We start from the raw sequence: 26,461 nt of genomic DNA on the forward strand, positions 1-26,461 counted from the left end.
TAAACGCATTTGTACCATTCGACGTACATAGGTACCTATATTGTTATTGGGGATATGCGATCAAAATAATAATAATGATACAACGACATTAGCGTATATTATCATATCGAAGTGGCACAACACTTTTAACACTTTCATCCACCGGTTTTCAGTATTCAAGTGATCCATATATCATTATGGTATGCATTTTTTATTTAGCAAGACACAATAATGCATTGACAAAAAACTAAAATGCGGGCTCGTGTATATTATATAATATTATTTACTCGGATTTCTTAGTCCAACAGCTAAGCTTACCCGCATAGGATTCGAACCGATACCATAAATAAGACCGTATCGGATCTTCATCAGAGCAAAAGCTCGTTTAGATTTTCTACTTATTTATATGTGTGTGTGTGTGTGTGTGTGTGTATACAAACAAGAGGGAAAGTCGTGATTAGCAACAAGAAACAGCGGATTATCGATAACGAATGCACTTTAAAAAAAAAAAGTAATAAAATAATTTCAAACAAAATGTATTGCCTCCATAATATTTTCTTATCGTTTCACAAAAAAAATTATATTCGATCGATTCCGACTGTGGACTGTCCAACAACTGCATGTAATAGCAACTTGAAGAATAAAGACCATAACTTTCGGTGTTCATTGAACGCCATGTTACCAGCTGCTAGAACACATCATCATCCATGCTTACAGGGGTAACTACACAATATCGACTTTAAAATGTATGAGTTCAAGAGCTAACCGTACCATAACCGTGGTCACGAATCAAAATTTATCATACTGAATGATTGAAGACTACACGATATAGAGTTCGAACGACGACTTATGTTCAGGGGGAGAGAGAGATCAATTTTTTAAGTAAAAAAAATAGTGTCAAAACCCGTGCATCCGTCAAACATAATGCCTATAGGTACAAGAATTACCCAGAGATGTGTTCCGCGAAAACATTGAAACGCATATGTGCCCCTTTGTCGATTTCGATTGGGCTTCCCTCGTCGATTTTTCCCCGTCGTCCTGTCTGACGTCAGCCGAACGGTTTTCGTCGGGTCTCCGATCACACTTTGGCTGGACCTAAATCCGCAGTGCCGTACTCGTCGGTGCAATCGTGCAGATATGGGTTAGCATATTATTGTTTTCAGGACGCGCGCGCGCGCGCAGTCTCCTCGGCCTGGTACCGGCGCGCGCACACGGCCACTCGTCTCGGCGCAAAACCGGTATTCGTCGCCGTCGCCGACCGTCTCACTCGGTCGGTCGCTCGACCCGCTCGCTCCATCTCGCTCGCCGCCGCAGCCACCGCTTCGGTTCGATGACACCGCCGCGCACATTAAACACACCACACGGCCGTAACGTATCTCATAATATTATTATGTATATGCGACGACGACGACGACGACGACGATTAGGAGGTATACTTCTTCTCCTTCTTCTCCTTCTCCTTCTTCTTTTTCTTCTATACTACCTCCACCAGTCGTGCGTTTCACGGTGTGCTTCTTCGCGTAAGTATGCAGCGTATTATTATATTACACACTCGACGTCATGAATCGTAAATTCTTTTCGTTTTCATCCGGACGCTATAGTGTGGGTAGGCAAATACAGTATATAGGTAGGTATCTACAATTTTTTTTTCCGCTACAAACCTTACGATCGATGAACGTATTTTTTTCCCCATCAACACCAGTCGAAATCGATCGTGTCGGAATATTTAGCGAATATTACTACCGCGTCCACGGTCTTTATACAATAATCACAAGAGTATATTATAATTATATAATATAATTATACGGCGAAACAAAAACGAACGCTGTTTGTAACGACCGCTTGCGTGCCCGCCGCCGATCGCCTTCCACCGTCCAAAATATTATATACCGTCCGGTTTCGTAGCGAACCTGCACGCGGTACACATCAGATTTAATAATAACACACATGATGATAATAGTATAACACGTTAAGTATATTAAATTGCCATTTTTTTCTCGTCCGGAAACGGCAATACGTCCATCTAGGTATATCGCGTAATACGCAGTACTTTAATAACCCACCACCGTTTTTTACCACACATCATTTCCACGGATTCGTATCGTTAATATTATACATCAACGGTAGACCGAATGTGGTTAATTTTGTTTGTACAGTAGAACGTTAGAGAGGAAGCGTTAAAGTGATAGATATTGGATTTCAAGTAAACTCATCAACCCGGAAAATTACTTGCGGGTCTTCCGCACACACGAACGCGATTCGCTGATACTTACCGAAAAACTTAAGAGGAACGATTCGATTTCCGCAAGTCTTATTCGCACATTTCATTTACGTATAATTACACCACATCGATCTCGACGACTTCCGGAACGTACCGCAACTGCTAATATATAATATATATATATATATGTGAACGAGTATATATGTATTAGATATAATATTGAAGTTTACAACAACCAATAAATTGCAGAAATCAATTTACCGATATCATATAATGCATTATGCGTGATGTGCAAAAGCATGTTATGGGACGTGAAAGATAGTTAGGTACACGCGATGGCCGGTCTCAGTTCTGGAACAATAATTAGAGCTGCAGAATTCCATAGTCCGATAGTCTATTATCCTAGTTGACTCCAATTTTTTGTTTGAGCGATTGAAAGGCAGTGGGCACTCTATAATTTGTTTACATATTGTGCATACTGGCAGTATAGGACTGTAAAATGGTAAGAAACTTTTTTGAAATCCAATTAGGTTATTTTTCTGACCGAATTAGCTGTAAATTTGGGTCCATAGGACTCAACTGTACTAATATGTTCTATGTATATATTATGTTGCCACGATGGTATGACATTCACGAATCGGACGTGCGCGTATATATATACCTGTACGCCGATTAACCTTTTCAATCTATCGCGAAAATGCCAAAAGTCCATTATCAACCCTTTCATCACAGTCGAAAACGATAATTATAATAAACAGGCACCCACCTATATATATTATATATTCGTATACCCTTACAAAAGTTCACGGGCGTTCCTGGACACGAGCAACGCACGCTTAAAATGTTTATATATGGGTAGGTAAGCGGCAAATTATTCAAATTTTCAATCAGCCGACTGTACATTATACACTCGCGCCGCACACTTATTATTATACCCACCCGTTTCCCCTATACATATATACGTATATGTACTATACTACATAATATGGTCGTCGTCGTCCGACGGTATGTGTGTGTCCGTGTGCGTGCGCACAAAATATAACGCACAACTTGTTTTTAACAATTTCCACTCTTTGTTTGCTGATGTTAATCCGATAATGGCCAGAGCACCGTTATATACGAAGTCGGACGTATATATAATTATTATTATACGATTATCGCCGCGCAGAGTTTCAGCTCTAATCTAGATACCGGCGGAATCGTCGGAGGCGGTGGGATGGGGGTGGGGGGTCGAAGGGTGGCGGGCAGCCCCAAGGTAACCTCCCCCTGTTGCCGAAAGTACATGCCGTTTTTCATTAAGGGCGCCGATGTATATTACACACACCGTGTATGGCGTATACCTGTATTATATAATAATAATACGTGAGCGCATATAACTCCATATATATACATATATTGGTAGGGGAGGTACGCGCCGTTATAACGCGCTGCGGATTTATTTTGTTTTGTTTTTTTTTTTATATATAATATATTATTTGGGTGGGTTAGACTTAATAATATAACAATATCTGTACACGGTCGTTTTGGCTCCGTTTAATGGTGTTGAACACGCCAATCAACTACCTACCGACACCAGCGACCGTCGTGTTTTATGCGCGGCAGTCGTTGTACGTTACCTTTATACACATTATGTACAGCGTGTGTGCGTGTGCAGTGTATATACGTGCGGCACTCGTTTTATTTCAATTATTATATGTATATTTTTTTTTCTTCTCGCACCGACCGTATCGGCGGGGACGTAATCGCGGGGCCGTTATTATACTGGTACAGATCACGCCATTTGCAAACCGTCGTAAAAAGAGAAAATTCGTATACCGTGTTAGAAAATACCTACCTACCTATATATCGCAAAACATACTTCAGGATATACACTATATAATACTTGTTCACGTAGTAGGTACTCCCGCCCCACAATATTTTATTATTATTAACGAGTTAACGTTTGTAGAACGAAAACACTGCTGAGTGACGAGATAAGAAAAGTTAAAAAAAAAAAAAAAATTATTAAAATATATCGCGTAAAATACGAGACGTATATTGAACCTATATACGAACTCTATCAAACATAAAATATAATATTCCTTCTCTCCGAGGCGGCACCTATATTATTACGTACAGAGCACACGTGCATTATATAATAATAAATAATAATTCATTAACTTTACCAGCTATAACTACATATTTATAAATCAGGGAGAATGAAGGCTGTTGCTATGTATACTAACTATAATAATTTTATACGTTTGGTATGTATGGTATGTATACAAACAGCAGTTTATATAATAACCTGTACACAGGTACAACGTTGACTAATTCGATCTACCCCGGCTTGTTCTCCTCCGTATCGCGTTTGAAGTATAGAACAGATGATGCATTGTAATGTCGTCGTGGAATTATTATTGTTATTACTTTTACATACACACATAATATAATGGTAAGAAATAACTGGTGTAATGGCGATCGATCAAAAAACCGTTCACCACCCCCGCACGCACGACTCCTCTGCCGCGCCCACTGGCGGGGTTGGCTACAGCCGTAAACACGAGGTGGTATGCCGCCGCCGACGATGTCCGTCCGTCATGTCAGCCCGTCTGTCCGTAGACACTAAACGGTAAAGGTCCAGAAATGTCGGGCAAGTCGCGTCGCATCACAATACGATTGTACGCGATATATTATTATGTACAAGTCGTACGACTCTAAACTTGTACATATATATATATGTATTATGTATATTATCGCGAGTGATTATGTGTGTGATTCGACACAATGGGTTGTGACTTGTGACGGCTGGCGGGCGGACGGCGGCGGAGATGTGTGTCCCGCGCGATATAAATTCCGTGGAAAAAAATAACAAATCTGGGCAGGTAACCGTTAATTATTATCGTACGCTCGGATCGTGTTTTCAAAGAAAATAATATTGTTATGTCTCGCTGCAGCGGGAATTATTTTGTACGGACGAAAATAATTATACGTCCCACGTGTCCGGGCGTGCGTGAGTGCGTGTGCCGTACGAACTGCGACGACGTAAATTATGGGATATATCTGTTGTACGAGATCTCCGTAAACACACCGTATTATGACGTAGGTACGGGAGACGGACGGTTTGATCGCGGGAAACTATATCTGAGCAAACAGACGACAGGGGAACGGACACCTTCATTACGAATCGGTTATTACATCGGTCTGGATTCCACAGACCACAGCGTACACGGTCGTTTTAAGTTTTTGTTCGTCTACATGCACAACTGCGCGCATCATATTGTATATATATATTATATATATATATTGTACGTTCGTCGTCGTCGTCGTTACGTCGCGACCGGGCGATAAAAAAAAAACGTATATAATAAAATACGAAATTTAAAGCTCGTTTATCACCGTCATCGGTCATACCTGTATATAATAAAGTATATAATATTATATTATTATATACAGAAACGAGCGACTGTAAGGGAGAAAAAAATCGATTGTATAAATTAAATACCGCCGAAGCATTTTTCTTCAAAAACATATTTCAATTCCAGCGAAACGCGTGTACACACACAACGTGCGTAGTTGGACGCAATTTAACGAACGGAATTGTTAGAAGGGAATTGGTTGTCGTACACGTTATGACCAGCTGCTGCTCCTGGAATGCCGTACATACGAACGGCTGCAGAGTATATAATATAGACGGATACAAAACCATTATCACACAATGAGAACAAGGTACACAAAAGTATATACCCACTGCGTTCCCCCGATCGAAATATTTGTCAAAAAAGTAACATCGATTACCATCATAAACGATGATAATGATGAAAATAATAATAACGATACGATCACGATGGTTGTGATGTCAGCAAACACATGCGAACCTACGGCGTCGGTACGCGGACCGGAAACGGGTTAAAGCGGCGACGGACGGATATATATGTATTTATATGTATTTATATGCAAAGAAAACGATTGTACAGCTTAAAAAATTGTACGTAAAAGTGTAAACACTCGACCCAATTGAAACCTCTCTGATTGAGTCGTATGTTTACCTACCTATTGAGTTATTGAATTACGAGAAGAAGCCTGAGCAAACTACAAAATGTATTAAATTTCGTCGAACCGCTGCGGTGTACGCGGAACGCATTTTCCTCTCCGTCTGTCACTCGCTCTGCGTCTCTCTCTCTCGCAGTGTCCGTCTCTCACACACCCGTTTCTTTCGTCAGTGCAAGCGTAGTATAATACACGTTTGATAGTAATAAAATTATGATTATTAATGTTGTACGGCAGATGTGATACGCGTTCGGAACGAATGACCGGCGCGGCGTCGTCCCACATTTGAATATATTTCATTTCGTGAAAAGAAAAATGGTGTGATTAGAATGGCTTGTTAGTGTGGGCCCGGAGCGATAATTAAACGGATTCATTTATATATTTATTATAATAGTAATAATAATAATAATAATATGATCGAATGATTTTTGTGTCCAACTCGTTTTCAACACGAAAAACCTTTTTGCAGTGCGCGCTTATTATACAAACGTATATAATAGGTATACACTACAGTCGTATAATACGACCGCGTTCGTATATATTTCACTCGCCGCCTCTTCGATTTCGAATCGTTCAAAATTAGTTTTCCTGTTGATTTACGACGGATTGTCAAAATCCTACCGCTCACAATATAATAATATTAATATAGTATATAATAATATAACGTTTAACCGCAACAATGTTTGGAAATGGCGCTGCGGCGAGTTCGATTATAAATCGTGTGATTATAATAATAATAATAATAATAATAATAACGAATACTGTCTGACACGGACGATTATTATGTGATGGCCAAAAACCCGAGACAGATACAGACGTGACAATTGCGAGCGCACATTAGAGTAACTAAGTGCTTATCGTCGGGATTGGACGGTTTTTTTTCCGGAAACGTCGTTCGGTCTTCGTCCACAAACGAACCAATATACAGACGACGGCTAACCTAACTCTTACAGGGTCACTACCAGTTTTTTGCATATAATTGTTATTTTTCAAAACAAAATATTATGTTTTTATCGAAATCGATTGACATGATAGTAAATTTAACTGCCATCAATATAAATACAAGCTAGGGGAAATCGAAAACACAATAAATGATTGGGAAAACTTGTGAAGAAAACTAAAAAAAAAATCTAAACAATACTTTGAACAACACATGCTTTTCTTATGTCAAAATAAGATCTACTTATGTGTGAAACCTGCAGAGTAACACTAACAATCAAACACCTACAGACGGAATGTCGCAAGTATACAAAGCGAAGAACTCGAAGAATGCATAACAACACCTTGAATGCAGCACTAAGGTATACCTAAGAAAAACCGAATTAAATAATTAAATACAAAAGGAAATTAAACGTTTCGCTCAGTATAAAACTTTATAGCCTAAAGAAAAAAAAGTAAATTATTAATATGGCTTCAGCAGCCAAAGTTTAGATCAATAAGAAAAGAAAAATTGTAAATTTCTTTTAATTTTTGCTTTGACGTGTGAGGGTGGGGGGGGCACAGTAGTGTTTACCAGAGGGTGCGTGTCATTTTGTATTTATTATATTCAATTCATTCTCCGACAAACTACAAGTTAGTTACGTTTTTAACAAATGGCAACCCTAAGCAAAAAAAAAAAATAAAACGAAATTTCAAAAATTATTTTCACTTGCGCTCTACGCCATAACCACCCCTTTCCTTCCCACACCCGTCATCCCAGCGTCTCCGGCTCGCGACCCGCGTCAAACGTTCGACTAGGCGCGCGGGCGGAGACACTTGTACCCGACGCACTTGCCCCCCGCGCGCGGGAACCCGCGGTAGCTCTGCACATACCGAGACACCCGAGAGTGTGTTGGCGCGCGCGCCGCATGCGTGTACGTGCGTGTGCGTTATAATAATTTTAATTGGAAACGTGGAGAGACGACGTGTGTGAGTATATTGAGGTACGCCGCGCGCCCCGCACACCCTTCGCTTTACGGTGCGGTGCGGGCGCGGGGGGCGGATGTTCGCGCACACTCGCACGCCGCGTTAATCACGGTGCGTATACGCGCGCGTAATGCGTTCGTTGCACGCAGCAGTTCCGGTCGGCGGCAGCGGCGGCGGCGGTCACATAGGCGGCGGCGAGGTGCGCGCCTTTTGGCCACGCCTAAAACGCGATCCGCCTCTTTTCGCGGACGACGAGGGCATAAACGGGGTAGGAAAAAAAAAGAATATTATAGGAGGAATGGAAAAAAAAAATTTTCTCTTTAATTTCGTGCACATATTAATATACACACGCTCGCCTCCGCGGCGAGTGCATTATGCACCGGTGCACAGTGCACGCATTATACGCGCGTGCGTGCAGCACACGTACATTATAATATAGGTAGGCATATATGGGACGTCGTACACGGAAACGGACTGCATGATGGTAGACGGTATACCATAACCGTGTGTGCAGTCACCCCTGCCCGCGTACCAGTGGTGCAGTGTGCATGATGTATATGTCCGTATGTACTATATTATAATATATATTATTACGTGTTATGCGCATGTATATGGGTAGATGCTTGCAATGCGGCATACAATATTATTGCACACATAATATAGGTACCTCTATACCGTGCAGCACACACACCTGTGAGCGAAGTCTATGTAGGTATAGATTATGTGTGTGCAGTGTGAGGAAGTCGCAAAAAATATTGTGTGAAAAAAATCGTCATCCGCGAGATGTCGTCACGATAAAATTACGTGCGCACGTATGATGAAGTGTAGTACCTATATATATATATATATATATATATATTATATATATACACGAAACGCGAGAGAAAAGAATTGAGACGGGGGAGAAGAAAAAACTCGCCCGTCGACGACACTGCGCTGCCACGGCCGCCGACACCCGCGTGCGATATAATATAAATATATAATATTATTATTATTATTCACACGGCAGTCGCAGTTGCGTGCGTGCGTACCAACACATATTATTATGTGATTTAGCCCGTCCGTTAAAACCGGTTTTCTGGTTCGCAGGGACGATTATGTTACCCCGAGGTCTGAAAGGTGTAATACGCGACGGCAGCAGCAGCAGCTATATAGTCTATCACATAATAATATATTATAGTATAATATTATATAACGGGGTCGACGAAAACTGCGAAGTCCTCACCGGTCGCCTCCGCGGGGGTGAATGGAGGTCACTATATATACTGCTGCTGCCGCGGGACGATAATACAATACCAGTAGACGGACACACCTTAGGATTTGTGTTCGCTTTGATCCCCACCCCCGCAAAGTACTCGCGGTGTACACGATATTAGTGTACAACCAACCTTCATATACCGCGAAAAAAAGTCGGAATTTTCGAACAAAACGTTTTATTTGTGTATTGTATGAGGGGTTTTTCGAGCACCTGCTGCCCACGGGGTGGCGGAGAGGAGGAGGTGATTTCCGTCGGGTGGGTATATTTAATATTATAGTCATATACAGTTGTCGCCGTCTTTTTAAGCGCGACAAATTTTCGTACCTACCCATATAACAATACGCCTTTACTCGTACACAATAAATTATGAAATATTATAATATACTGCTACGCCAACCGATCAGTAAACGTTACAGTTCAGGAACGCACAAACGAAAAATCACAAAAGCATCATAGTTCGTCTTAAACATAATATAAGCTCCCCCACGCACTCGAAATTGTTTATGTTATTATTGGCCAACTGGCGATTTTCTCGAAGGATCTGCCCATCTATATATCGTACATTAAAATGTGAAGAACGAGAGTCGAATTAATTATGGGTTGCCCGATGTCGTGGCCTTTTTTTAGTGAACTCGAACTATATTATTAACGATTCGGGGTTGTACAACTACAACGAGCTTAACTGTTGTCTAAAGAGATTTACATACACATATTATTATATGATCGAAAACGCAAGAAGTGGTGAATTGAAAAATATTTATATTCAAGTATAATTGAGATTTTTCTGAAAATTGCAAATTATTAAAACACCGACATTGGCGGGAAATAGGATGTACTATATATAATATTATATTTACGTTTTTATTATAAATCATATATTTATTTCCCGCGAGTAAAAACGGAAAATCAAATCGGAAATTGGAATCCTATTTAACACAATATAATAACAATCGTTAACCGTACCTCTATTGTTGTATTCGTATCGCAGCCCCTCGTCGTATAATATTATGGAAATTGCTTGTCGTTAAAAAATCACCCTGTATAGTGTATAGTGTATAATACAAGGTATTACATAGTGTTTGTTTTTATTTTCAGAGATTTGTTTTAGGTAAATAATTTAAGCCAACATTTTAATGTATTCCAAGTTTTTGACGAAACTTTCCGGGGATTACCGTAAAGTAAATACTGAGAAATAAAATACACCCTACGGCCGCTCGTCCTGCGTAACGAAACCACCGTCGTGCCGCTCCTACGCGAAATCGCCACATGTAACATCACTTAACGTAATTAATTTCGCGCTCGCCCCCTGAGCAAAATGTTTCATATAATTCGATTTTTTTCCCCCCGTTCGCTCTCGTCCGCCCGACCGGCTGATCGAGCTTGCTTCGCCCGCTGCACAAGATCACTCGACGGCAAAAACCAACAACGTCGTGGCCGTCGCCCGACTTATCTGTCGTGGTTTTTTTCTTTTCGGTTTCCGTTCGCGGAGCTTCATATTTTTTGCTCAACGTTTCTAAATTATTATATTATTATTAAACCTGCATATATTATTATTATTGTATATTTCCACGCCCGGTATACTCCCGTTAATGCGGTGCAGGGTTCCCGAATACATCTTCGCTGGTCGACAAAACGAGACCGATCGTTAAAGGTTATACATTGTTGTTCCGCATCGCGTTATTGTGTGTGCTTACAACTATATTATAATATATTATTGTACAGAGCGGAAGTACGAAGTTTAAACGGTCGATTAGCTAATATTAAGCTCGGCACGCTACGGAGGTGAGAAAAGAGCGCGCCGTATCAGCAGCAAGCCTATTATAATTATTATCGTGGTTTTATTTTTAGTATCATTTATTTTTCATTTTTCATCACAAGTTTCCCGACCCCTCCTATTCCCCCCACCGTCACACAGCTAATTAAAGGCTTCCGACCTAAATGCATCCACGCCTCGAAAAAAAAACAAACCCGGGACTTGTTAGAACTCAGAAACCCAAAATCCTGTGCGAAAACAAAAAAACAAAGACAACATAGGTACGAGATACCGGTAAATAGCCGGATATCCGAAGATCATTTTGTAATAGGCATATTATACGCGGCGGAGGCCTATACATTTAATAGCGATCTACCCGTTGTCAGATGTTAATTGTATTTAATGATGTATTTTGTACAAACCAAACTATATACTCATAAATACGAATATACTATAAAGTGAATATTCTTTGTAGGTATTGTAAGTATATAGGTAGCGGTATTTATACTTATTAGTGACATAATTTCATATGATGTTAAGCATTAAGAAAAATACTATAAAAGACAAACGATGAATTTCGATCCTATGCCACCACAGCTGCTTTTTTAATATAATATATTGTATATATTTTCCTGTTTTTTTATTGACCCCCATCATCGTCGATCAAAGCCCTCGACTGTGGGAAATTTAAAATTCTATATCGTGTGCGACATTTTATTCGGTTTACAGGTGGCACTGAAAACTCTTCTCATTTCAATTTCTAAAACAACTCTGGTCGGTAAAAGATTGTAAAGGTTTTCTCGCGAGTAATCACATTAATGGACTCAATCCGTTAAATGCGACGGCGTATAAAAGTCATGCGGCCGCCGTATAAAACGTAATTAACTGCGTATTAAAACGTTCGAATTGTGGTTAAATATCGTCGGGCGTTTTAAGTTCCGGCTAAAGTATATTTACCTAACGAAGTTTACATTTTGATGAGTACCTACCAGGATGACGACCCGGACGTTTTCAAAGCCGTGCCGAGCGGGTCAACGGAATTAATTTATATTAAAAACCAACCCAGACAGAGTCGACGGATAAAAATTCAATTTTATTTCATCGGCTACGACCTGCACCCTAGGCATTTACGGCTAAAAATACAACATCTTTAAACAAACTCTTGGGAACGTTAAATTTTCTTAAGTTAATTCAAGTTTTCGTGACACTTTTAGGAAACTAACTGTTAAGTCAATTACATTGTGCCCGTAGCAACGAGTATACCTACGATATACCTACTATATATCTTATCTTATTCGTACCTAACCTTTGAGCACATGATATTTAAAAAATATCGTAACTTTAGAATAAATAATTCGTCAGTCATCACTAACTGGCCCATGGCGACCTGCCATGAGTCATGCCGTAGAAAAAATATCCGGCTTTAAACGAAGAAAATCTCCAAAGTTGATCGAATGTACTTGCGCATACCTTAGGGGTAACTATAATATGAATGAAATTTAATGTGTAATTGTTGAATACAAACTCGTTTTGATTTTCAATAAAAATGTTTTTAAGTTGTTTGTGATTTGACATTTCAAACTTGACTATGGATCCTGCAGCAGTGTGTTCATAATAAATAATAATACTGTAATCATATATTTTATAAGATGAGTTTCATTTTGATTTGTTTAATGTATGATAAATATATAAACGAACTGTTTGCAGTCAGAAAATATGTTGTGATAGTACCTACCCTATGTGTAGCCTACTCTAGTAATATTTAACGGTAGCTACTAAATTGTCGATTATATTTTATTGTTGAATTTTTAATTATAATAATATAAAATTTGTTATCGGAGTAGGTATGTGGAAAATTTATATTTTATACGTGTTTTTCTTTGAAAACATTTTAAAATACTCGCTTCAATCACTAATTAAAAATATAGATATTTTATTTTTTTATTAAAAATTAAAAAATGCTTAACCCTTGGTATTAAACTATAATGGCGATTATGGTAGGAGACGATAATAATTAATCTTGATCCTCAGCGATAAAATGTTTTCGAAAAAAAATAATTTTTATAGTATAATAGGTATATATTGTATATTTTTATGACGTCCAATTAATAATAATAATGCAACCATTCCGTGAGAAACTCGCCGTGACGGAAATATTAGGGCGTAACTCCCTCCAAGAGGATTACCGCAAGATATAAAACATCCCAGGAGCCGAAAAACCCCACTTACAAAGGGGTCAACAATTAATAAAATAAAAAAATTTAACTAACCCCACACACAAAAGATGTTTTAAAAATAAATATGTATTTAAAAATAATTAACTTTTCTTTGAAAGACCATATTATTTTTCACGATATTTTTAAAAATAATTATTACTTGCGATCTACAATGAACATAACAATAGGTGGATGAAACGACAGTCGGATATGGTTTAATGGTCGTATACATTTTTCATCGCCCTCATAAACATGGAAGTGTACAAATGACAAGGCGAATGTAAAAAATCGATATTTTCTCAATTAATATTTGTCATGCATTGAAAATTTTGAATACAATTTGGGACCGGAAAACATTAATTTAATACCGTGTACTCTGACATGACCACGTATATTCGAACAGTTCTGAGAAATCCGTTCATATGGCTTGTCCCTCCGTCACATTCGATGTTGAATTTTCGCCAACGGTGCAAAATCCGACTAAAACGAAATATGAATATCTACATATGCATAACAAACCGATATGTCTGCCTAGACCGTTTTTTCTGATTCTTTCGAAACCTCTGGTCACTGCAACACCACCGGCATGACAGATGAAAAAAAAAACTACCGATAATCCGAATCGGGCACTTTCCAGAGTACATATTATTATTACTATTATTCTTCTGGAGACCACCAACATGGTTCGTATACGCGACACGTTTTCGATTATAATATTTAAAATATCATAAGTATTATTATTATACCCACTCGCATTGCATGATGCCACCGAATGACGCGCCGCAACACACTATTTTAAATCAAACAAACCTCTCGTGGTCCATATTGTTATATACCTATGTATATAGACAACATTATAATGGTCGAAACGACTGTTTATAGCTGAGAGTAGATTATACGTATACACCTACCGTTGCCACCGACAAACACTTGGTGCTATGTATAAAAAAAACGTATACATACAACACGCATTATATACTGCAGGTAGGTACACAGAGTACCTATCCATAATGTTGTTCGTTTGACGTCCTCGTAAAAGATAGAATAGAAAAATAGAGAGAAATAATAACAGTACCTGCCTATATATATAATACAATGTGTAAGTATGTGTACCACACTCAACAGTTTATTCATATATTACATAATATATATAGGCGTATCTACATACATGTGTGGATATACCGGGTGTGTGGGGCTAAGCTATATAAAGAGTGTATGTATACCACAACCTGGGCACAGGTATGCAGCTGGTATGCTGGGGCGCAGGGGTAGAGGTTACCCGAGGTCAGACGGTCGTGCGTGAGTGAGAGTTTGTGTGTGTGTGCGCGTGAGAGAGGAAGTTAAAACTACTGCTTGTGACTACTCTAGAAGACTGTACACGATGATGACGACGACGACTATCACCGCCCTCCGCTAACATACACACCGCGATACGTGCAAGCAGGCCGAAAAAGAAAAAACGTCCAAATGGCCGTGCGTCGAGGGGACATAGAAGTCGAAAACGCGTACGCGGAAAAAAACAGTTTTTTTTCTCTTGTTCGGAAATTTTTGAGTTTTTACGACCGTTTATACTAGCTGCAGCACCAGTGCCGGGCATAAAGTGGCGCGAATCGTCTTGACAAGGTCGTACTTTGGGGGAATTTGAGGATCGACAAATCCTACACCACTAGAAATAATTTATAAAATTAGGTATACCATTATATTTACAAACAGTCTAAAGTGTTGATAAAAATCGAAAATATCAAAAAGGAGGTAATTTATTTATTCGCTTCTTATTCTAATAACTTAACATCTATACTAAGTAAAAAAAATCAACCCTCCTCATCCGAAAAAAATGTTATACAGCTTCAAAGTATTTGTGTCGGAAGGGACTACTGCAGCAGAAACAGCAATAGTTATTTACAATTAGTTCTATTATATGATGCGTCATTAGATAATATGCTATTACTATTGTGTAACTTCGTGTGTATATTATTATAATAGATGTCGATAGTGCATAGAAAATAATGTCAATAAAATAGGCAAAACGGAAGCGGGCTGCGGTGTTTAGAAAAAATCTGCACACATACTATGCCATTAGAATATAAAAGCGATATTAATATATCACACTGCGACCGTCGACAATCTCGCGTTAAATAAATATTTTTATAAACCGTACGCTGCACTGTACATCGTCGTATCGTTCCGTTTCCGTCCCGCAGTCGACGAGATTGAAAAATAAAATACACGTTCGACACAACGCTGCCCGTTGTCCCCTCGAGACAAGTTGCGCTACGTGATTTGTATAATTTGCGAAGGCAGTAGGTACCTATATATACAAGCGGATTTCTGGCACGTTTCAATGTTTTCTCATTTCTGACACCATCGGCAAGTGTATACGTTATACATTTATATATATGTAAAGCAGTTCGGCGGAAGACCCGACGACGAGTTGAATATTGTAGATTTTATTTTATATTTTTACATACGAATAATGCAGTTTATGCGATTTCGTTGAGAACGTGATTCGAAAACGATGGCCTGATAAGCGATTTTCTCAAGAAATTTTGAAATATTGAAGAAAACACGCACAAAAAAAATATATACACACATATATATTTATATACTACAATGCATAAATCAAGCATAAGTCGACAACTTATTTAAACGGCATTAAATGTGTGCAGCGTCAATGAATATTAATTATTTAGTAAATTTTTTTATTTATTTTTTACGACTGGATTGCAAATGTCAACGTTATATTCATTTGTGTGTTTAAATAATAAGCTCCGACATCAATCAATATTGACACTATATATAGGTGTTGAGAGTCCGTTGTAAAGTCTCGTTTTTAATCACAAGCTATTAATAATCTATTAATTAAAGATTCAAAAACGCAAATGCCTTATACTTTATCATTGTTAATATATGAGTCGTATTCAACATGCATGCATAGTGTACAAAAGCAATAGAAATAATATAACGGAGCGGGCTTCTTAAGGTATTTATTTTTAATATTTTGTACTAAACACAGCGATGTTATGACAATTAATATTTATTACATGAGACGTACTGACAAATACACGATAGGTCCCTATAAATAATGTATATTTTTCATAGACAACATGTAGGTAGGCACACTTTTTGAAGTATTGATCGTGTAAATATACACATTATGTTTGGTACCTGTCGGAAGAGATTGTTTTCAAACAGTTTATTTGCTTTGATCCGGTGTTGAGTAGGTAAATAAATATACATCAGTCAAGGTGAGTACTATTTAAAACATTTATTTTTTACTGTTGTTAACCATTCGAAAATTGGGAAATGAAAATGAAACGATTTATCACAAAACGGGAAACAATCTTTCTTCAATATACACTCTAATAAAGCAATGACTAACGAAATCGTCGAAATTGTGTTTTCTAACTTGTAAACGGAAATAATTTCAGAGAATAATGATAATTTAAAAAAAAAGCGACAAGAAAAAACAAACTAAATATATTCTTGGGACACGTTAAAGACTGGTGTAAAGACAGAAATTAATGTGAAGGTGTCTCCAGACGATTTGTTCATTGTCCATAATTTCTTCTAATGTCTTACACTAACGTCTGTAAACACGTTTTTTTTAAGTTAATATTTATTATAAACGATTATTTTAATTTTTTCATTCTACTGCCCACATCCCTTTTTGTTTATCTCTATTTTAGTATTTTTAATAGCCACGAACACTCGAGTGGTTCGGATACAAGTTCATAAAAAAAAACCAATAATGATATCGGCATTTAAATTTTATTTCGAGTAATTAACAATTTGAAAAATGCATAATGTGTGGACAGCCATATTATAACGACCAACAATATGTGCCGAGGCCAATTTCAAACACTCCATAACACTCTGCTATTATCTTAATTAATAATAAAAGAAAAAAACGTTGATTTTAATTACTGTTGACAGCTCATCTCGTATCAGTGGGTCATTACTATTTTATCATCGTGGCGTATAATATACCATATTACTACTAATATTCTACTACCACTACTACCACTTTACTGAACTATACAATATGTCCAGTCCCGTTTAATTTGAATATAAATTGAGTATTACTGAAAGAAAAATTACAGCTAAAAGTTATAAATATGGATGTACTTTATGGTCGGCAATTGTAGTTGTGATCATTATTTATTTCATTGCCCATTCATCTTTGAGTAATTCATTGCATTATTACCAAACGGACTAGGAGAGCACGATCAAGGAAATTCAATAAATTTAATTGTTTTGCAAAGTTATTACATTTAGCGAGAAGTATCCGGCACCGGAAACAAGAATTTAAAAAATAATTTACATTTATTAGAGAAAATATGCATAAAAGAAATTCTTTGTGCTGTCGGAAAAAGTAAGTATAAAATGCATAATAAATTACGTATTCCATTGATTTTTTTTTATATTTGTTATCTAAAATTAAATATTATTTATACCTATATTTTTGAATACACATACATAGTAAAACATTGGAATACAAAATAAAAAAACAAATTGACAAAAACAAGTTCATAATTATTATTAATACAGAAAAAAAATCGTTTTCCCTTACAGTTTCTGATTTTAATATTCGTTCGAGTTTTCTCTCACAAAGTACAATAACATCATTAAGACTTGGAAATGTCAATGTGACGATGGGAAAATTGTTGTCGGTCCTCCAAAAATATAATACCAACGCTCTCCTAATCCACTTTAATTAGTCATAATGGGGTTCAACATTATCTACACGATGTATACTACATTATATTGTACTACTAAATAGGTAGAACGAGCTATGTCGTAAAATCAAATAAACGATCTCCCCGGAGTACCCATAAGTACCGCATTATTGTACACCTAATATAATGTGTATTATTATAAAACCGTATTAAAAAAGGCAGAACAGACGTTTCAAATTCCCTAAATTAAACGACGAAATTCGAAAAATGTTTACGTACAAAGAATTCGTTATATGTCATAGCGTTATAGCACGCGGACCGTAACCCGACGACGATATAGGTGGACGACAACGGAGGTATTTTTTATTTTCAGGAAAAAAACGGCACTCGCGTATTGTGTGGACCCGCGCAACACCATATTGCATAATGCAGTATAATATAATATATTTTATTATGTACCGACGTTATAATTCACTATAATATACGGTGCGCGCGTTACTGAGTTTGTCCAGTATAAAAAACGACGCCTGAGTGTTAAAAAAAAACGACGTCAAACGCGTTTGTGTATTCGCGAGGAATTTTCCCGGACGTTTTTCTTCATTTTTTCGTTTCATTTCGATCGGTCTGTTTCACTCGCGGTACCTATATGACTTATACGACAGATGCTATTATGTATTTACAATATACATTATACATGTATTTTAACACGAAACCTGGACTACCTAGCTAGTTACCCGGAGTGTGCTCCATTCCGAGTTGCACACGCAAAGGCGACGCAGAGCGATGGATGATGATGTTGATCGTATCGCAATAATTATTACCCGTCGTACAACACGAAGATTTTGCATGTATAATATATTACATAATATTATTAGATTGTGTGGATCGCGGAAAAAAAAGAAAAACACAAGTCACGTATAGGTCGGAGGCGCTTCTGCGAGCGTTGTCGGTACCGGCGAATGCGGAGGTGGCGATAGAGGAGAAAAAGGGGTCGTCGTCGACGGTTTGACACTTTTGCCCCCCGGCGGCTGACCGACCCCTACCACCACGCACCCACCCACGTCGGCCCGCACACCCCGACCGAGACTCGAGTATGTCGTCCGCGCGGAGAGCGGCACGAACACGCGGCGGCCGCTAAAAACCGTGCACGAGAGGTCGGCGGGGTGGTCGCTTATATATTATTTGTATGACTACCGATTTTACACCCCCCCCCCCCCCCCTATCACACCCCACACGGCCGCCTGCACCACCACTACCCGCTGTACCGGTATTGCGGTGGCGCATAAAATACTTTTATTTAATTTTTTTCCACCATCGACATAATATATTATAATAGGTAGGTATATGTACATTTTACACGTGTATGCGGTAAACGATGACCGAGACGCGCACCGAAATCGTACAATAATAATATGTTGTCTGGTGTATATTGTTAGAATCGCCAACGTCATTGATAAATGTCAAAATAACTGAACGCCAGACCTACCACGTTTGTCGCTGCCGCGAAGAATACCAAAAATACACATACACCTGCAGCTATCTTACGCGATGATAACAATATATCAAAATCTACAAACGAGTAAAATATAATAATATATTAAATTAGGTATAGGTACTGTATTTGAGCAGTCATCCTTTGGATGATAAACCTCACTAGAATTACAAACTATACCTGTTATAGTACAGCTGTGGTGCCCCTACTTAATAGGTATATAATACAATATGATGATATCAGCTATCGGTTTTATTTTATTTTTAAAGGTGAAAACTTAGTTTTTATTTTATTTATTAATGTTCAATCCGGGATGCGTAACATTACCTAAGATATTATGGTTGGAGGTGTAACATTACACAATATTAACGGACAATTGTGTGTACATCGTCCTAACTAGGATGTTTTATATTAAAATGACAAATAAGTGTAAATGGTGTACCTAGATGGTGTAGATTGTTTGATAACACTTTAAATTGATTATAAATATTGTTTGCGTGTGAATGAAAAAAAAAACATGCAACAATGAGCGGCATATATTAGAGAATATAAATAAATAAATCAACGTTTAAAACTAAATAATATTATAGGTAAGTACTTAATGTTGATATTGTGTAGAAAATAAAAACAGTAATAACGACAGGCGACAATACACGTATAGTAAAAGTATAATAAAATATATAACTGCTCATTGCTGTCCTGCCACCGTCAAATGCTCAAACTAATTTCTTCAAAATTAATTTACCTGGTTAGCGGATTACCTAATGGAATTTATATCATGAAGGATTTGCAGCTAATTAAAGTACATACGAATAAAATAACTATCATTGTTATGCAGCATACCAATTGCTCCACAATTGACCACAATGGAAAATATTCACTCTACTTGTGCTGTTATTTTGTAATAGAACCTATATTTAATATTTATATGAAATCGATAATCACAGTTGATATTAAACATACAGTATTATGCTATCAATATTGGTCATAATTTCGTTTTGAATTCAAATACAATGCATTATATTATCCTATTTGAACCAGTGTAAGAGAAAAATAATTTAAGATAGTAAATACACAGACCTATAAAGTAAACAGACACTTAAATCCCAGAAAAAAAACAGCATTCATGAAAACAGCAGTAATACTATAAGCGTTATCGTGTTTATTGACACGTAAATTATAAATTCAAAAAATGGTCTTCGTTTTTCGTTCCGTAGAGAACAATTGAGTTCCTTAGAAACATTAATCGTTTAGCGTATTTCAACAACAAATATAATAGTAATACTAATAAATGGCAATGAAAAAAACGTGAATTACAATTTTTCAAAGAGATAAATTTTCAATTTATTTTTGGTATATGTTATATGTTGGTATTGTAAGACACATACGTTACGTCTCGTGGCAATTTTTTCGGTAAATTTTCTCACGGAACTTCCCGAACATGGGCCGTATAAATCACGGTCGTCTTATCAAATGCTATAGATCCATTATGCTTGCCCGGGGGTGGGCGGGGGTACGAGAAGAGGTTACGAGATAAAAATGGAAAAAAAAATGTAGAAAGGAAAAAAAACCTCTCTGTTTGTTTCCCCTGCTCGCCAGTCGGGAGAACTCTTTATACAGCGTTGCAGAGCGCGTCCGGAGGAATCATGAACATTCATCAAATTCCCAAGGTTAACGCACACACACACACACACACACATACTCGGACAAACTCCCTCCGTTCGGACACACGCGGACGGATCGAAACCGGTTACGGTCGGGGCCCCCGAGAAGAGAATATTACTATCGGTTGGAAAAAAAAAAAAAAATAAATATAATATTAAAATCCGTTTTACTAGGCAGGTAGTTTATTTTTTTCACATATTTATATATTTAAAAAAAAAAACCAAAAAAAACATTCACTTTTGTCATCCCCGCCCCCGCGACCAGTACTCCAAAGGGTGTACACCACATGTTAATATGCTTCGAGACAAGTAGCTGCAGGGAACGCGTCTTATAAAGTGACGAAAATCGCTGAAATAAAAAAGCACTCGGCCCAATGAAAAGAAGGAAGAAAAAACAAGCGTCATCGTATGTTGTGGCAGACGTGTGTCTATTGTGTGTGGCCACGGTAACCATGCATTAACATATTATTGTGTGTCTTGTAAAATAATATGATTTATCGAGAAGTTTTTTAAATGTGACAAATTGACCAACTGGTGTATATATGTAAGTACTTATATAGTCTTAGAAAATATTATGTGTATCTATAACTATTCGCCGCAAAGCAAACAAGTCAGTCGGCCGATAAAATATTCTTACAACCGTACTAAAATTTCTCAGATTTCATTTCGTTTTCAGTTTTTTTTTTCATTGGTATAGGTACACCTCTGACAAAACGATGACTATTAAGTCCAATTTGTTATCTTAACAATAGCTCGATAGTCGACATTAAAATTAGCAATAAACGCAGAGTTGTCATTTATTATTATATTTTCAAGAGGTTGGGTTTTTAATAATCATAAAAATCGTGTCATGTTGAACAGCTACCATGTCTGTCGTTCAACACGATTTGGACGACGACAAAGAAAATAAGTATTACATATTCTTGTAGGTACGTACGTATTACATGAGCCAAGTGGTGTGCGTTCAGAAAAAAAAATATACCTATTTAAAGAACGACTAGAATGCTGTTTTCCTAGTAAAGTCTTTATAGTGAGCCATATGATCACCACGTTTGGAATAACGACTCGTTTGGAATTGCATTAAATGGAAATAAGTATCAATTTTTGGATCTCGTTGTTCGGGGTTCCCAGATAAAATTCGAAGAAAAATATTTCTGTTTTGACTTGCCAGCTTTCTCGGTATTTAAGCAACGACGACGACAATTGATTATAAACAAGCGTGATACTTTTGAAAAAGCGATGCGACGAGTTGGAAAATCGGCGGTCCCGCCAAACTATTTAAGAGTTTAACGGAGGACCACAAACGCCGCCGAAAATTACTCTCCACAGTCGTCGAACGTTAAAGTCGTCGGGCCAACCGTTAATGTAAAAAGTTTTTCAACGACGGTAAAATGTCCGTCGGATCGAACGATCGTTGGCACTGAAATACATAGGTACTCGTCGACGAGTGTAATCAATATTAATAATATTATCAAATACTGTATTATTATTATTATAATAATAAAATATACCCTTCACGGTTCTCTTGCACACACCTACGTTTACGAATTTACCGGCCGTTTTGACGTGCCCAATAGGACGCGGAAATATATCGAAAACAGAAAACAAACGAAAAAAAAAATCGTCGTAGCCCCCTTCAACGCCACCGACGGCACTATTATATTTATATCCAGGAAACACGGGCTATTAGACGCTCCGCCGTCGATGGAACGTGAGCGACGGGAGGAGAGGACCTACCGCCCTGACCCATAGCTCACTACTACTCCTCTCTTCTCATCAAGTTCAATGTTTCTTTCATCACGGATATTTCCATCACGTCTGTCACTGCTCATTATCGAAACGAGTTTTCGTCCCGCGGGGGGAACCACACACAACACACGCATTAGAATAGGTAGGTAGATAAAAAATTATAATTTTTTTCCGTATACTACGCGTACACAGACACACGCGTACATTACTAATTTCGTGTTTCTCACGAGAAAACGCGACGAGAAACAATACAACATCGACTCGACATAACAAGTGCGAGAGACGATTAAATAATAATAAGAATAATAATAATAATAATAACAACACAACAAGCGACACAAATTTCAATTAGGTATTAATGTAAGCATTATGATGACTGTAGACAATATTATACAATAATAATTCATGGTAAAAACAGCAATAACATTATATTATAACATATTATTTTAAACCGACGGCCCGAAACAACTACAGTGTACCCAGTGCAAAAATACACCTAAATAAATACATCAGTGTTTTTGTCCAAAGTCAATAACAATACATACGTATATTATATATATACTGGGGTACACGCGCGTTCGGTGCGGTCTATTTTGCCGCCGCCGGGGGATGGTTTGTGTATGGGGGGGGGGGGGGGGGTATGGCTTGGAGGGATTTCCTGGTGTCGGAGTCGTGGTGGGCACGAGGGTGGTTTTTTTAGCGTCCATCGGTATAGGTACTTACATTGAATTCGACGTGTTCCAGTGAACGGTGAATGACTTGGTGCAATCGCTGACGGTGGACAGCAGGACCGTCTCGAAGCATATGAGCAGGACCAGCGTGAGGCACGACGTGATCTTGGTGCACGACACGCCGCGCATAGTCGCAGACGTGGGCCGGCGCCCGGCGGCCGCGGACGGTGGCGAAAAGAATCGCAGGCAACCCGGTAACCCCGGGAACCCGAACAGGTTGTCGAACAGAACCATGGTTATGGGTACTGCGGTGGCGCGACGGCGTTGGTCGGTCGGTAGGTCGGCAGGTCGGCCGATATTGTGCCGCGGTCGGCGCGATAAAAGTGCTCTCGTCGAGACGACGGCTGCGGACGACTAGACACGCCGGGCCCGGGAGGTATACTCCTCGGCCGATTATCCCCTGAGCGTGTCCGCCGTGGACGGGATCACTGCACGCGTAACGCCGCGCGGGTGTCGTTAACAGCACTTCGGCACGGCAGCGGCCGCGACGTGGTCACGTCGGTCGTGCGCGGCTGCGGCGTTGGCCCACGGCCGGAGCATAGTGTTTCCCGAAATTTGGAAAAGACGATGTCGTGCGGGCGCGTTTTTGTCGTCCGAGCGAATGTGGTTGTGCGGGGTGCGAGCAAAAACTAATCGAACCGACAGATAATTTATCACGTTGCGAAGAAACGAGCGTAATTTTTTAATTTATCGGGTGACGAATTTTTACGGAAACAAAACAATAATCAACTAAAAAACAGACGACGACGATACGACGGCAGACGAACGCGCGAATGTGAAGCACAAGCACAAACACGCAAACGGTACGGCCGACGATACGATACTGAGTACTACTGACGACGAGTGTCGACGCCGAAAACGTTCTCGCGGTGAACGCCGCACGCGCAACGGTCCGGCAACGCCGCGTGCCCAACACGGCGGCGGCGTCCCCTCTCCCCCCGCACCAACCCCTCGACCATCACCCGACGCTGCCGCCGCCGACGCTTCTCCCGGCACCCCACGGCACGACGACGATACTCGTCGGCGGCGGCGATACCGGCGCGGCCTGACGGCCTACGACCGACGCGCCATCTCCACGACCACTACATTCTATCGTCGTCGTCGTTATTGTTGTTGTTGTTGTTGTTGTTTTGTTATAACGAAGCGCCTACACCCATCTCCGTCGCATCGTTTGAGTTGAAATGGTAATAATAATAATAATAATATCGCTTTCGAATTGTGAGTAACCGAAAAGACGTAAAAACACCCTCTGTACGTTCCTATACCCGAGAGATTTTTTTTCCAGGAGTAGGTAATACTATTACTTCAGCAACGGAAAGTTGTGCGATGTTTGTCTGTTCACCGACTAGAATTCGATTGAAATTCCTCCTAGTTAACTAAATAAAACAAAATACTTATATCGCGGTCAAACGATATAAGAACAAATTAAGCACATTAAATTTAATAATACACAAAAGGTAAAACTATGTGTTTCATCAGAATTTTGAGAGTCAACAATAACAGATAAGTGCATTATTTTGTTTGGAAGTAGGACGCCTTGGGTCCGTTGGGCCATCCAGATAGAGAGAACAAGTGTGACGTCACAAATTCGATTGTACATAATGGCATTTTTCTGCCAAAATTTCTAATCCGGCAAGTAATCAGACGAGATCGAAAAAAAGTCGCTTGCGCTTCACAGAGCAATGCCGCTTGACAATATTTAAATACTGAACAATAATTAAGTTGACGTCACACCCTCGCGAGCATTCTTCTTCGTCAAATCGTCCCTAACAAACATAAAAAAATATACAAAAATAAATAAAAAATAATAGTATACAAATGTACAACATAGCAAATTAACGTTCAGCAAAATAATTTTTGTGCAGTTACTTTAAAATACTTTTAATATTGGGTTGAATAAAATTGAATAAATATATCAAAGTTAAGAACATCTGAACATTAGTAGGTATGTCTGTGTAAAGCATATTTTATGAGCATGTGATCAAATAAAATTAAAGATAGGTATTACAATAATCTAAAATTAATATCATAATATCAATATGATCATAACTTGCCTAAAATATATTAAAATATCATAAAAACCGGATGAAAACAGATAATGTTCTTACTATAGTATAACAGTTGACACGTCATCTAAGAGTATAACTATAATATCGAGCGACTTCGCTATAATATCGATACTCTGTGATTTTGTTATCATATTGTAGTATTATATTACTTGTATGTGAGCCAACCAATTTTTTTTCCATAATACATAATCGGCGCAGTAGGCCAAAAAGTCAGAGAACAGAATAATTTTTTTTTCGGACTGACAACTCCAACACTTAGTCATTCCACCCGTCACTGTTTTCCCGAGCAGTTCTTATAAAGTAAATTCTTCAGATAAAATTCTTATACAGACGTTTTTTCCTTTCGAAATGTTCGCTAGCAATAGTCGTCACCGTCTATTCTCCGGTTTGTTCAACGCATAGTGTAGGCATTTGTGTGTCGTCTTGGTCACACGCCGTTTACTTCCACAATAATATTATATTATGGTTACACACAACTCATTATGCGTCATAAATTACAGACTGTGCGAGTCTTGACTTAAAGGTGGTATTCTTGGGGGTGAGAGGAGGACGGGGGTGCAATTGCCACCCCGATATTATTCGAGTGGGTGACCATAAAACAGGGTGCGTTCAGCGGCATAAGAAAAATTATTTTTCAAGAGTGTACCTAGTACCTACATATATGCAATTCAATAATATTATGTTTTACCCATATCAATGCCAGTTTTTCTAATTTGTAT

General features: G+C 38.5%; 1 protein-coding gene across 1 annotated transcript in view; it reads right to left on the bottom strand.

The window, feature by feature from the left end:
* The window catches only part of LOC111036600 (ephrin-B2-like), a gene marked incomplete at its 3' end in the record, with an annotated part of 256,173 nt that extends 231,647 nt beyond the window's left edge, over positions 1 to 24,526 (bottom strand). Inside the window, exon 1 of the mRNA XM_022318682.1 lies at positions 23,666 to 24,526. Coding sequence (XP_022174374.1) covers positions 23,666 to 23,907 — 242 coding nt within the window. The remainder of the gene's footprint in view (positions 1 to 23,665) is intronic.
* Positions 24,527 to 26,461: the final 1,935 nt, after the last annotated feature.

Source organism: Myzus persicae, unplaced genomic scaffold (genome assembly GCF_001856785.1).
Source record: "Myzus persicae strain clone G006 unplaced genomic scaffold, MPER_G0061.0, whole genome shotgun sequence".
Classification (NCBI taxonomy): Eukaryota; Metazoa; Arthropoda; class Insecta; order Hemiptera; family Aphididae; genus Myzus; species Myzus persicae.